Source organism: Amphiura filiformis, chromosome 16 (genome assembly GCF_039555335.1).
Source record: "Amphiura filiformis chromosome 16, Afil_fr2py, whole genome shotgun sequence".
Classification (NCBI taxonomy): Eukaryota; Metazoa; Echinodermata; class Ophiuroidea; order Amphilepidida; family Amphiuridae; genus Amphiura; species Amphiura filiformis.
The window spans coordinates 7,404,662-7,420,466 of NC_092643.1; the positions used below are offsets into that span (position 1 = coordinate 7,404,662).

At 37.5% G+C, this 15,805-nt stretch overlaps 1 protein-coding gene across 4 annotated transcripts in view; it reads left to right on the top strand.

Annotated features, from left to right (window-relative positions):
* Positions 1–12,217, top strand: part of LOC140135476 (uncharacterized) — a 46,945-nt gene extending 34,728 nt beyond the window's left edge. For 3 of the 4 annotated variants that reach the window (XM_072156989.1, XM_072156992.1, XM_072156990.1), the window contains exon 4: positions 11,441–12,217. In XM_072156989.1, the coding sequence (XP_072013090.1) occupies positions 11,441–11,456 (16 nt within the window). In that variant the 3' untranslated portion in view covers positions 11,457–12,217. Of the gene's footprint in view, positions 1–3,738; positions 5,436–11,440 lie in introns of those variants that run through there. The other variant, XM_072156993.1, reaches the window with a different exon arrangement.
* Positions 12,218–15,805: the final 3,588 nt, after the last annotated feature.

Sequence of the window (15,805 nt, forward strand, 5' to 3'; positions counted from 1 at the left end):
GCATCGGTCAATGGCTTGTTGCGAGTGATGGAATGGGTTCAAACTGAGGATACACTCAAAGAAAAGCAAGTTATGCAATGACAATTGAAACCAAAACTTGTAACTCTCAATGTTATTTATATATATACCGTGGGGTGTGGGCACTGACACATAAGCTGGGTATATGGGGTGCTCAATTGTCCCTTTTTCAGGCCCTCCAGCAGTTTTTAAGACCCTCAGTCAGGGATCATGCTCCAGTTTCTCAGCATTCAGCACCCATTGAGTAAAACTTTCAAAATTGTAGCTCTTGGCTTAAATTTTAAAGAAGTTGAATTTTCATAGGCTAGACAACCTATAATTTGGCCCAAGATCCCAAAACATGACAAATTTCAGTTCAGAAGCTGCCATTTTTTACCTGGAAATTTGTTGTCTGTTTCCAAAGTTCAGTGCGAACCAAAATTTGGAGTGCCCCCAGATTAGGCCGGATATACACATGTGGCCAAGTAGAGCCTGGTGTTGGATAGGTCGTTATAACTGATATTTTGAGCTAGTATTTCATGCATCAAACAAATATAACAACATAGCAAACATTGTGTACACCTCCCCCCCATTTGTTTTTATATAAATCTTCATGATTTAATAGTATTATTAACCTTTCATCTTTCATAACACCATTTCATTATTCATTCATGTTTCTTGGTTATTGTTATTTTCTTATCTATAACACCATTTCATAGTTGGATAATGCATGCACTGTTGTGTCTGTTGAACTATTTACTAATAGCTTCACACGATGACAATGTCAACCATTTTTACAGCCAATCATCTGACATGTTTAATCATGAAACAGTCACCAGGGTCTCCATGGTGGTGATTATAGTGTTTCAAGTGATGATATTTGATATAGCTTTCATTCATACCTGTGCAATAATATATGGAAATAATTTAGGGTACTTTTCTTTTTGGGCAAAGTCTCCTGAATTTCCAGGGTTTGCCTCTTGTCCCTCCTCTTGTATCCCAATTGTCAAAAAGGCTAATGGCCTCATTATCAAAGCTTGTACTGTGCAGTAATATTGCCCTTAATAGTATCAATTGATTCCATAAAACTCATTTGACTCATAACTCTGATATTTTAGCCCTGGAATGTTAATTTGTTAAGGCAGAATGAACAAAACCACTCCACAAGTCTGTTCTATGGAACACTGTTACACATTTTGATTCTGGAACACTGTTACACATTTTGATTCTGGAACACTTACACATTTTTGATTCTGGAACACTGTGCAATTTCCATCTCAAAACTTAGAATAAGAATGTTTGGGTGATGGGCCTCAATGTGAGGTAGAAAACCTTTACACTATGATAGGCCAACAGACATAATATGGTTAGTCCATTTATGAAAAAGTGTGAGCTATTATGATAAAACTGGGTTATTGTTCATGAATTTGGGAACACAGGGGGCACGTCGGTGTGAGTGAAAGTAAGATAAGTTTTCAGATAGCAGTTGCAATGCAACCTATAGATTGGTGCTTTATGAAATGAATATTTGTCAAATGCCAACATATAATGACCAACACAATGTCATTGTGTAAGGAATTACCAGCGAGATTCCTTGGGCACATCCTGCCAGAGGAAGAGCCTGTTAAAGGACTAAAAGGAGATCTGGCTGCTCACATACATACATCCAGCTTGTGCTGTGGGCTAGGGTATGATGAAGGCATGATTCAAACAGCAGCTAGCAGCACTTGCTACAGATAGCTGTGCATGGATCCTGTGGTCGCTGCTCCGCAGCGGAAGGATGGTGTTGTTGATGATAGTAATGGGAATTTTATGTTAGGTTTGCCTGCAGCTGCATAGTTACAGCTTTGAAAATTGAGTGTTGACCACAGTCTGTAATTTATCAATTGTGACTTGTAGAGATGCGGATCATGATAATGGCATATTATGTTGAACACCTTGCAAAGTTTTATTTACCCAATGATTTAAAAAGGAGTGACGAGTAGGTAACAAGCAAAGTAAAGACTTCATGTACAACATGATTTGCTGAAATTTGAATGAGTACTTGTTAAATTGCATACACACACTTTTTTTCAGTTTCAATTTGTCACCAGCATTGCAATAGGTCCAGTGTAGAGTCCAGAAGTTTTTTTTTTTTTTTTTTTTCATTTTTAAGGCAATGTGGCTAATTCATACAAGGGCATCAAGGGAATCACATGCTAAAGATTGTGTCACACTTTATAGTCCGTATGCCTTCCTCCAGGCAGTAAAATAAAATCAACTCAAAAATGTTCCATTTTTACAGGAATCTGTTATGCGAGTGGATTCTTTGTGTCATTTCCCTTCTGAAAATTTATACTAAAATCATCTTCACGTACATGTCGAGATGCAATAAAAAGCAATATCTAAATTACTACCTCGAGTAAGGCATACATACAGACCTCGAGGAAGGCATACGGACCTTGATTGAGGAAGGCATACGGACCTCGAGGAAGGCATACTGACCTTGAGGAAGGCATACGGACCTTCAGGAAGACATACGGACCTTGAGGAAGGCAAACAGTTAGGTACTATAGTAGGGAGTGTGGCTTGTGAAGATTTTTCATATTGCGGGGCCCGTCAATATAAGGGCTTCTCTGAGGTACGGAATGCTGAGGGGTTTGGTGCGGGAGCTTTTGAAATGCAAGGATTTTACATGAATTGTACCTTGAGGTTTTTTTAGTACCTATGATTTATACCCCAAAATTTTACCCTTAAAATTTTCCTTTAAATTGTGTGAGTTGTTTATTTCACATTTCACAGAATTGAAGTAACTTTATACATTATCAAAAATGTTTTTTCTGGTGGTATTATTTTCGCGCATACACCCCCACACACAAAATTCGCAAGTATAAAACCCTCTCGAAAATAACGGAGTATACCATATTCCATTTAAAATCCAGTGGGAAGATGAAATGGAGTGTGGCTTTTTTTTTTCCAATTTCAGTTGAACAGCATGTTGAACTCAATGGTCATTCCAGGTGGGCTTTTTTTGAAAAATGGTGAAATTCTAATGGACTTTATTGTATTTGCTTGGAATTCTATATGCCACACATCTGCAACTGTCTTTGAATGAAAATTGTTGGATTAGGAATTGGTAATGGTTGAAATATTGGAATATTGTTGGAATTCCAAACTCTTCCATAAGGGGTTTTGTCTTTAAATGGAATGGCCTAATGTACAGAGTTACACACAGTAAAGGCTAGCAAACTATGCATGAAAAAAAGCTTAGAAAAATGGCTTGATGATGATAGAATTGTATAGTCTGCAAAATAAATGAGATTTTATTTTATATTTAGCTTTGAAAGAGTTCAACGGGTATGGAAAATGAATTGGGCTTGTTCCTGAGAACTGTTGGTGTTAATTTGTATGGAAATTTTAGGTTAAGATACATGTATAGCCTATAGGCCTATATCACCACATGGCATTTTGTAGGAAAATCTTTGGTTTTTTTAAAGGGAGGTTAAGTGAGTTATACTACGAAATAAGAAATGATGGTTAAATGCCCAGGAAAAATGTAAGAAATATGGAATCCACTGGAATGGAATCGCTTGGAGAAAATATCATGTTGCTGTGGTTCTGACGATTTACAAAATGTACCCTCTTTGAAATGACAAACTAGTTAATATTGAACTATAAGACCTGGTTCTAAAAGGTAGTGATTGCATATGGCTCTCCTTAACTCAACTGATTATGTAGCTTCATTTTTATTTCCTTTTCCAGTGCTCAAGTTGTGGTGAAGCTTACTACTGTGACCGTACATGTCAGAAAAAAGACTGGAAAGAGCACAAGACTGACTGCAAAGAGGTGCAAGAAATAATTAAAGATGCCGGACAAATGTGGAGCAAGATCGCGGAAGAGTTCAAATATAAAGAGACAAGCAAGGGGCAATACATACATTATCTACCTGATTTCCCATTCTACTTTGGCAACACCATGGCGGCTGATTTTCTCAACTTGAGACAGAATGAATGGCAAGCACCTCACAGAGCTGACGATGCATGCCTCGACAGGGATTACTCTGTTTTGTCTGTTGGGTGTGGCGACATCCGTAGTCTAGTCAATACCATTGCGCAGCTTCCAAATGAATTTCGTGGCAAGCTCTTCGTGACCATGTGCGACTATGATCCATTTGTTATGGCACGGAATGTGCTGTTTCTGTACATGATGGTGAAATACGCTACAAAGCCTGACTTCAGTAAGACTCTAGCGTCCATTTGGTATTCTGTGGTGCTTTCAGAGCATGACTACAACCTGCTTCATGAAGCTTTGACAGACCTATGCAGCAGAAAATTATCTCTACTTGATATCACCAAAGGATTGGTTGAAATGAATGAGGAAGAAGTTGAAGTGTTGAGTCAGGTTTGGAGTATCTGGCTTGGTATGGAATGCAGGTGCAGTAGGCCAGATTCAATTGATCTGACAAATCAGAGAAAGGAACGGCGGTCCCACTTGACGTGTTCTCATTCGGAGGCAATCTTCTCAAGAAAACATATAAATTCATACAGAGAGTGGGATCTGGATGGCGTAATAGCAAGTACAGGTGTTCTTAAGAAAGATTTAACACGCTACAACCCAACGCTTACTGGGCGTAAAGGATGGGACCAGGCCAAGGATCCATTAGTGCTTGGCGAATACATTAGGGACAAACATCAACCCAAGAATATGGAATATGTGTACGGCATCCATGCTAGTACACCATTTGATGTGTGGGACTTTATTGAAGTTGAGAAATACTGTGACGAGAAAGATTCCCTGCCAGTAATGCTCCATACGTATGTAAGTCACATGATAGATCTCGCTATGGCATTTATTGACGAGAAGAGGATAGCAATACAGATGACAACAACAGCATGCCAGAAATTGACACGCGATCGCAAATTTGACCGAATCTTCACATCAAATCTGGCAGAGTACATGGGTGTATACACTTTAGTAGGCATGTTTGGTCCGTTGCTGGATTCGTCAAATAGACATTCCACTCTGGTGATGGATACCCTTTCTGGTTTGGAAGTTTGGGAGTTTATGGTTGGCAAGATGGAGTACTTCTTGGAGGAGATGAATTGGACGCAGATGGCTTGCAGTGATGAGGAAGAGTGGAAGCGAGATTTTGTCCCTCATGCGTGGGATTACAGTTACGACAGCAAGTGGTTCTTGAGGTATCTCAAGGTGCTCTTCATGACATCAGGTTTTATGGAAGGCTCCAAAGTTCCTTCATCAAAGACTGTATTACAGTTTGGTGGACTAAGGATGCGGGACATACGGAGAGAGCTCAACACAGTGGTTCCGTACTTCTACTTGAAGGGGCCACGTAAAGTGGCATCGGTCAATGGCAGATTACGAGTGATGGAATGGGTTCTAACTGAGAATAGACTCAAAGAAAAGCAAGTAAAACACTGACCATTTATGATACCCAATAACATAAATTTTTTTAGTTTAACCCCCATTTTACCGGGAAATTTGTTCTCTGTTTCTAAAGTTTAGCATGGAACCAAAATAAAAGTTGGGGTGCCCCTGGATTATGCCAGATGTCTATAGAAGTACATGTATGTAGCTAAGTAGAGACTGGTTTTGGATAGGTTATTATAACTGATCTTTTGAGCTAGTAATGAATCGAACATACAGGGTGAGTCAAAATGAAGTATATACTCATGTTTGCGGTGCTTTTGTACGAAATCTAGAAGTTATCCGCTGTAAATGAAAAACTCGGTGAAAAGACCAGATTCTGAACGTCTAAATTAAAAAAAGAGTTGTTGTATTTGCTTTCTGCAAACCAGAGTTATACTCATTCGAATAAAACCACCCATTTTTGTAGCTGCACACAGTTTCTCGTCCCAAGCATGTAGTCATGGTCATGATAGCGTGTTGACTGGTATAGCACGATATTCAAATGCAAAATAATTGTTTGGCAGGAGTGGTTTCGATCAATAATGCCTAGCGGGCTACATTATGGCATAAAGATGGTCCTCAAGAGTTCTTTTTTTAATTTTTCAATTTCAATGTTATCATATTGCACTGCACACAAAGAAACGAGCCAAGTACAATATGGCACTTCCATTTATGGCGACAAAGTTTCAAACTAGGAGTCTGTGTGTAGTTCATCGTTTCTTTCGAATCTGCTCTTTTCAATGATGTTTTCATTTACAGTGGATTCCTTCCAGAGTATGTGCAAAAGTGCCACAAACATGAGTTTACTTCATTTTGAATCACCCTGTATAACAATATATAGCAAACAATGTGTTCACCCCCACCCCCACCCCCCCCATTTATAAATCTTCATGAATTATTATTAACCTTTCATCTTTCATAACACCATTTCATAGTTTATTCTTATTTCTTGATTATTGTTATTTTTCATCTATAAAACCATTTCATAGTTAGATAATGCACGTAATGTTGTATCTTTTGAACCATTTACAATAGCTTCACACGATGACGATGTCTTCACACGATGACAATGTCAACCATTTTTGCAGCCTATCATCAGTTTGACATGTTTTAAAATCACGAGACAGTCGCCTGGGTCTACATGGTGGTGATTATAGTGTTTCAAGTGATGATATTTGTGTATATACATGTAGCCTTCATTTCCAGCCCTCGAATTAAGGATCTGAAGGGGCACAGCAACTTTTTTTAGGGCAAGTTGATAATTGCCTTGGATTTTCACAGAAAAGGCAAGGCAGCACAGCAGTTTGTAATATTTCAAGAGGGCATCATGGCAACTGTTGAAAATTTAAGAAGGGCACCAAGGGAATTTCTCAAAGGTGAAGAAAACATACACAAACATAGATCAATGATTTTATAATGAAGGGCCAGGGCTGGGGCACCGACGGCAACTTCATTAGAGGGAACGGCAAGTGACTGCCTTGGGTAACCATAAAGGACATATTTTGAGGGCGCAGTGGGGATGGGCACCCACGGCAAAATGCCATGGGTGCCGTGGGTTAATTCGAGGGCTGCTTCATTCATACTTACACAATATTGTATGGAAATAATTTGAGGGCACTTGTCCATTTGGACAAAGGCTCCTGAATTTCCAGGGTTTTACCTAAGCATGTCCCTCTTGTATCCCAATTGTCAAAAAGGCTAATGGCCTCATTATCAAAGCTTGTTCTCTGCAGTAATATTGTCCTTCAGTAATATTGATTGATTCCAAAAACCTCATAATTATTTGTCTCATAACTTTAGTGATATTTTAGGCCTGGGATGTTTTGATCGTTTAGGCTGTATGAACAAGACCACCCCGGAAGTCATACACTGTTCTATGGAACACATTTTGATTCTTCAACACTAGCACATTTTTATTTCTAGAATATTAATGCTGTAGCAATTTCAGACTCAAAACTTAGAATAAGAATGTTTGGGTGATGGGCCTCAACCTGAGGAAGGCCGCCCAAATATCTGGAAAACATTAAGTTGGGAGCTGTGTAAAGTTTGGTGGTATAGAGGTGAACATTTTAAGCCAACTTAATTGAGTTACCCTTAAGTTTGCCAGGTCAACTGGTTGGGTCTTTAACATAAAAATTGTAACACATTTCACTATAATGATAGGCTAACAAACATTTACCAGACTTCTACAGCCAGGGTTCAACAATTTCAAATATATGTTGCATTGTTGCTATGGTCTTGTTTTGCAAATCTGGTATACTAAAAAGTCAATATAGCCCTTTTTATCACCTAAAATGTAGCATAATTTTGCCTGTGCCAGGTGCAAACACGCTGTCTAAAATGACGGGCAGATGAGCTACCTAAAACAGTGACAGGCTGTATGTTCAACTGGAATTGGAAAAAAAACATGTCATCTTCACACTGGATTTTAAATGGAATATGGTATACTCTGTAATGTTTGTGACGGTTTTATATTTGCAAATTTCGCAAATATGTAGACGTGAAAATAACACAAGAAAATACCATTATAGTTGTACAGAAAACAGTTTAATGTTACATGTTTTTATCAGTAACTGCCAGTTTCTTGTTAGCTCGGAAAACTAATGATTTGGTAATGATATAGATATGTAGCCTGCAAGATAAATTATTTAGGGGATCTTGTTTTCTTTTTAGCTTTGAAAGAGTTAGAACGATTCTGTGATTGCAATTTACGGGTTGATATTTTTTTCTAAGTGAGTTAAACTACAAAATAAGAAATGATGGAAAATGCCCAGGAAAAATGTAAAAATATGGAATCCTCGGCAGGGCCGTAGCAAGGTTGAAAAATGTGGGGCGGCCATCACAAAATGCCCGGGCGGTCAAATTACAAATATATACCTAAATTGAAATTTCTCAAAAACTGGGGCGTCCATGGCATCCCCGGCTGCCCCGCTTGCTACGGCCCTGAGGGGTAGAATCGCTTGGAGAAAATGTTATGTTGCGCAGGTCTGAGGATTTTGCACCACAAAACTTTTGGGGCACTAGCAAAATGAAGCCTCTCTAAGGTGGCAAACCAATTATGAACTCAAAGACCTGGTTTAAAAGCAGTTATTGCATATGGCTCTCTTTTACTCAAACCATTATGTAGCTTCATTATTTTTTCCTTTTCCAGTGTTCCAGCTGTGGTGAAGCTTACTACTGTGACCGCACATGTCAGAAAAAAGACTGGAAAAAGCACAAGGCTGACTGCAAAGAGGTGCAAGAAATAATTGCAGATGGCACGCAAATGTGGAGCAAAATCGCAGAAGAGTATTTTTTTAAACAGACTACCAAGGAGCAACATGTGTATTATCTACCGGATTTCCCATTCTACTTTGGCAACACCTTGGCAGCCGATTTTCTCAACTTGAGGCAGAATGAATGGCAAGCACCTCACAGAGCCGATGATGCATGCCTCGACAGGGATTACTCCGTTTTGTCCGTTGGGTGTGGCGACATCCGTAGTCTAGTCAATACGGTTGCACAGCTTCCAAATGAATTTCGTGGCAAGCTCTTCGTAACCATGTGCGACTATGATCCATTTGTTATGGCACGGAACGTGCTGTTTCTTTACATGATGGTGAAATACGCTACAAAGCCTGACTTCAGTAAGACTCTAGCGTCCATTTGGTATTCTGTGGTGCTTTCAGAGCATGACTACAACCTGCTTCATGAAGCTTTGACCGACCTATGCAGCAGGAAATCATCTCTACTTGATATCACCAAAGGATTGGTAGAAATGAATGAGGAAGAAGTTGAAGTGTTGAGTCAGAGGATTGGTAGAAATGAATGAGGAAGAAGTTGAAGTGTTGAGTCAGGTTTGGAGTGTCTGGCTTGGTATGGAATGCAGATGCAGCAGGCCAGATTCAATTGATCTGACAAATCAAAGAATGGAAAGGCGGTCCTATTTGATGAGTTCCATGTCAAAGGAAATCTACGCAAACAAGCGTAAAATTATGAAAGTGACAAAGTGGGACCTGGATGGCATAATAGCGAGTACAGATGTTATTCAGCAAGATTTACCGTTCTACAACCCAACGCTTACTGGACGTGACGAATCGGATGGATCTATGGGTGAATGCGACGATGAACGCAAGGGCAGTCTTCAACCTAAGGATATGGAATTTGTGTACTGCATCCAGTGTGACGTAGAACCATTCCATGTGTGGGACTTTGTTGAAATTGAGAAATACTGTGACGAGAAAGATTCCCTGCCAGTAATGCTCCATGCCTATGTAAGTCATATGATAGATCTCGCTATGGCGTTTTTCGATGAGAAGAGGATAGCAATACAGATGACGACAAGAGCATGCCAGAATTTGACGCACGATCGCAAATTTGACCGAATCTACACATCAAATCTGTCAGAGTACATGGGCGTATACACTCTTGTAGAAATATTTGGTCCATTGCTGAATCCATCAAATAGACATTCCACTCTGGTGATGGACACCCTCGCTGTAATGGAAATTTGGAGGTTTCTAGTTGAAGAGATGGAGATGTTCTGGGAGGAGAAGAAATGGTGGAAGATGGCCGACAGCGACAAAAATAATTTGGAGCCAGATTTCATCCCTCATCCGTGGGATTACAATTATGACGGCAAGTGGTTCATGAGGTATCTGAAGGTACTCTACTTGTCATCGGGTTTTGCGAAAAGACGACAAAGTGCCTTCCTCGAAGACCGTTTTACGGTTTGGCGGACTTAGGATGCGCGATATACGGAGAGAGCTCAATACAGTGGTTCCGTACATCTACTTAAAGGGTCCACGTCAAATGGCATCGGTCACTGGCAGATTACGAGTGATGGAATGGGTTCAAACTGAGGATAGAATCAAAGAAAAGCAAGTTATACATAAATTGATACGCACCGATTGAAAGTTGTTCAGTATTGCTACCTTTACTTTTTCCAGCCACTAATAATTCAAAATTTGTATTCTTTATACTATTGTTTTCCAGCCAGATATGACGTACTCTTGTATAGCTGGTGTTGGCTGGGGTGTTAATCTTTTGAGCTTGTTATTCATGAATCAAACACTATATATAACAGGAATTATTGCAAACATTGTGTTCAACTACTCCCTCTCTCCCCCCAATTTCATAATAAGTGTTCTTTTTTATTGTCATGATTATTATTATCTAGCTTTTCATCTTTCATAACACCATTTCTAGAGTTAATTCATGTTCCTTGATTATTGTTATTTTTGATCTGTTATAACACCATTTCACATTTCATTAATGCTTGCATTGTAATGTATCTGTTGAACTATGAAAACCTTTTACATGGTGACATTTTTATTTTTTGAGTTTTGAAAACAAAAAACATTGAAATTTAGAAACTCTTTATACAAGTTTACAACCATTTTCATTTTGTACATGTGATTTCAAAATCATATGTTATGAATAAAGAATTGAAAAAATAAAAGAAAGTAAGAGTTTTAGATAAAACAAAAAAGGATAATGCAACATAAGAAGGGTATTCACAGATACAACAATCTTACAATATCATCATCATGCATGTTTCTGTATACACATAATTATGCTTTAATGTTTAACTAGTTGTTTTTTGTTTGTCTGTATTTTAAACAATTCACAATTGATTAAAAATACTATTCATATTTGAAAATTGAATGGATACTGATCCGATGGCAAGTGGCACCCTGGAGTAACAAAGGTTCAACCTCATTGCACGATGTGTTTACACACATAAAATGTACTTCTTGTATATGGTGATGTTATCCAATCAATTTGTTAGATTAAAAAAAGTGATTCTAATGAATATGATGAAAATGACAAAATAATCACCTCTCAAAAATAAAGGATGTTATCATAATCCTAATAGTCTTATTCTGACTAATCCTCATCTTAATCCAAATCCTAAATTAAACCATAATGACAAACCTAATCTTAAACCATTTGGTTGATATCCTTAAATTATCTGGACTTGTAAAACAATTGAGAATAAATCTTCAAACTTTTCACAAGTTGAAAATAATAACAATATGTTTGATTTGCTTTTCAGCACTTCCGATGCATAGGACCATATGCTATAGATTGATAGCAGCAGGTGTGGTCCATTATGAGAGGACACAAATTCTTAACGCTTTAGTTTACGCATCACTTAACAAGATGCCTGAGCTTTCGAGACATCTCCAATGAGCTTCATCTTCAGAGCTGCCTTCATGGGAAGATCCTGTTCACCACACCCAGGAGATGGGGGATATTATGTAATGTATTTCAAAGTGGATGCCATGCTGTAGTACTAGTGTATAAAAGGCAATAATGTTAACAGCATTTGGCAATGTAAGTGATAGTTGTTTAGGATATCAAAAGGAAGAGAATACTTGTTTATGACAGAGAAGAACATCATTACTGCGCATTGCAAGTCGGCGTGACATCAAATGACCACATCTCGGGTGTACTCGCAAAGGCTTATGGGATTTACCGAAAAGGTCAATTGTGTTAGGTTCTTAAGTTAACACAATGTTGCATAGGGGTGTACTAATTTGCTATTCTTCCTTTTGAAGAAAAAAACATGATGATATAATTTTATGTAGGCTGTAAAAGTAGAACAAATATTTGTTCAGGGTATTTTTTTTGTCACAGGAGAATACTATAGGATACATTTCTTGCATCTGTATCCACCTTGGTATACCAGTATCCCTGTAGTAAAAGTTTAGTGATATGGAGTCTCATTTCAAGAAATACTGAGAGTAAGAAAGAAAACAGGGCTGTGATGACATGATATTTGTTTTCCATCATGCATTTGTAATGAAAGCAAAAATGAGTTTTTACAAAAAAGAAACCATTAAGAACAAATTTTAAGAAACCATTAAGTTTGCTAGAAAATGTTTTTTTTGTGTAAATAAAAGAAGTTTTAGTCAGCTCAAGTTTAGTTTAAAATTTAAGAGGCAAAGAGGAGAACAAATGTTTTCCTTGTTTAATTTGTAATCTTTTAATTATAATTAGAGTTCGAATCTGAACGGTTCTGATTTTTTCTCTCCTTTATTATAATGCCAGTTTGTCTGAGCTCCGTTTCTTTAATTTTTGTAATCTTTTTGCAAAGTTAAGACCAAATATGTGTTTTTACCTTGTGGATATGTTTGTTTGGTATGAATTGAGATGTACAGCTTTACCTTATTATGTACCATTATATTGCCAATACATACGGGTACAGTAATATGTTCCTTTTCATTGGATAAGTTCACAAAAATGTCCATGAATTTGTAAATACAAATCCAGGAACCCGTTTCAAAATTACTGTTTATGGGACAGTTGAACCATACTCCTGATTCCAGAAAAATGTAGCACAAATTTTTTAGTATTAAATTTTTTGTTATTCTGTTCTGCTAAATGAACTAGAACTAACTTGCATTAAATTCAAAATTTAATATTTGGTCAATTTGTTGTTGTTGTTTTTTTTGGGGGGGGGCAAAAATGTCAATTTTTGCATGCTTTCTAACAATTGTAGACAAAAGGTTCAAAGACTTGACCCAAGTCTAAGCATCCTGAATCTTGAGTAAAGGCTAAGATATTACTGGCTCTTATAAAAAGTCTTGGACCACTTGCCATTTTGCTGGCAGTTTCTTTTTTTCTTGTAAGGGAACAAATCAAAAGACTAGCCTGATGCACACAACTAATTAGATTAGGACAGATGGATAGATAGAATGCTGATAAGGCGACGGAAAAACCAAACATGTTCTTCGGGTGGACTGACTTTCCATGAAAGGGTCGATCACAAAAAATTGGAAAAGATTAAACGAACTTTAAAATCAATGAAAGCATGAAAAATCTGAACATATTCTGAATTTCGTTTAAAAAAGTTTTAGTCAGAATGATTCCACTTTGACTAAAAAGTGGTTGTGTTTAATTTCATGCAGCTCAAAAAAAATGTCAGTCGGGGCCCCTAGAACAGGTTATTTTTCCGTCGCCTAAGGGTCCATGTTTAACTGTAGATGTAAATAATGCAAACCAACTTGTATTCTCATTTAGTCAATTTTACTTACACAAAATGTAATCTACATGTATTATCTTTATTGTATCTCAAAGTTAGTATTTGTTCCAACAATTTTGCACATTGTTAACCAATTGTTTGCAACTCCCAAGAATTGACAGTTCCTTTGACTAGTTAGTAATAGCATAAACGTATTTTCAATTATTTGATAATATTTGACTCCAATCTATTGGACAATCAGTGTGACATCTGAATTAGATTGTCAATTGATTATTTGTAACTTCCAAGTTTTCACCATAATATTGTGTGACAAGTTATGTTTTATACAAACAAAAATGTTGTAACACTCCAAGATGACTTGCCAACTCTTGTTATATGCAACTCAAGATCTGAGAAGTGGTATCAGTACTGTATTGTCAAGTTTGAGTCAATTTGTAACACCTCAAAATGACTTGTCAACTCTTGTTATATGCAACTCAAGATCTGAGAAGTGGTATCAGTACTGTATTGTCAAGTTTGAGTCAATTTGTAACACCTCAAAATGACTTGTCAACTCTTGTTATATGCAACTCAAGATCTGAGAAGTGGTATCAGTACTGTATTGTCAAGTTTGAGTCAATTTGTAACACCTCAAAATGACTTGTCAACTCTTGTTATATGCAACTCAAGATCTGAGAAGTGGTATCAGTACTGTATTGTCAAGTTTGAGTCAATTTGTAACACCTCAAAATGACTTGTCAACTCTTGTTATATGCAACTCAAGATCTGACAAGTGGTATCAGAACTGTATTGTCAAGTTTGAGTCCATTTGTAATGCCTCAAAATGGCAACACCTGAAGTATACTTTACAAGCTTTGACAATAGGTGTGTCAGGTAATATAAATGGTTTGTCAACTCTGATAATTTGTAACTAGTTAAGACTGTCAACTCTGATAATTTGTAATATGTCAAGATTGCCAACTCTGATAATATGTAATTTGTCAAGATTGTCAACTTTGATAATTTGTAAATTGTCAAGATTGTCAACTCTTAACTTGTCAACATTGTCAACTCTGGTAATTTGTAACTTGTCACAATTGTCAACTCTGATAATTTGCAACTTGTCTAGATTGTCGAACCTGATAATTGCAACTTATCAAGATTGTCAACTTTCTGATAATTTGTAACTTGTAAAGATTGTCAACTCTCTGATATATTGTTACTTCCATTTTCGTTCAGACAGGGCCGTTCCGACCATTAGGCCAGGTCAGGCGGTCGCCTAGGGCGGCAAACGCAGAGGGGTGCAAAAAAGGGGCGAAAGAAGAAAAAACTGGAATGGAGTAAGAAAAGGGGAGAAAAAATGAGGGCGGATAAAAAATGGGGCGAAAAGAGCGACGAAAAACAGGGCGGAAAAGGAAAAGGGGACCTGAGAAAAAGAAAGGAAACGAGGCAGAGAAAAGGAAAGAAGACACAGGGCGGAGAAAAAGAAAGAAGAAATGGGGCGTTGAAAAAGAAAAAAGAAACGGGCGGAGAAAGGGAAGATGAAAATGGGCGGTGAAACAATTTACAGAAGGAAAAAAGAAAAATAGAAGAAAAAATAGAAGAAAGTAGAAAAGAAACAGAAAACACCGAGTGCCGAAGGAAAAAAAATGATAAAAATGCAGAAGGGATGGGGATAACCCCCCCCCCCCATATGGGGGGATGATCCATACAATCACCCCCCCCCCATGTTTGACGCGCTCTCTAAATTCCTAAGATTTAAAAATAAGTCTAAGATACTTATTAAAATGACAAAACTTTTGAAAGACTTAAAATTCAAATCTTTATTAGAGTGTAATTTAAATCCATTAGTCTTTTCAAAGTTTTGTCATTCTAAGAAGTCCCTGAAATTTAGAGATATATGTGGATTTCTGACAAATTAACCTCATATTTGACCATTTAAGTCCCAAAAGTGCATTTTTTTTCGAGCTTCGCGCGAATTTATTTTATGTTTGCACCATATTTCAACAGTTAAGCTTCAAAATGGCAATTTTTTTCCCGCGCTTTGCGCGTATTTGTACCATAAACTTATTATGTCGCCAAAAAGTGCTGATTTCACTACACTTTTTTTACAACCCCATCCCCGCAATATCAAAAAGAAATCTACGCCACTGAGAAAAACGGTCGTGGGCAGTATACAAATAAGGGGGTAACTCCCTAAACACTTTTTGGTATGCTTTGGTGGGGCGGCAGAGACTGGCTTTGCCTAGGGCGGCAAAATACCTAGGAACGGCCCTGCGTTCAGAGACAATATAGCTTGTACAAAAACTGAATATTCTAGTTAAATCTGGCAAGTTGCAAGTAACACATGACTTGATGGTATTTCATCAAATGAGCAGTATCCTTTTTAACATTATTTCTTAATATTGAAGTTGACAAGTTAATATTGTTTCTATAATAGTAATGTATAAGGTA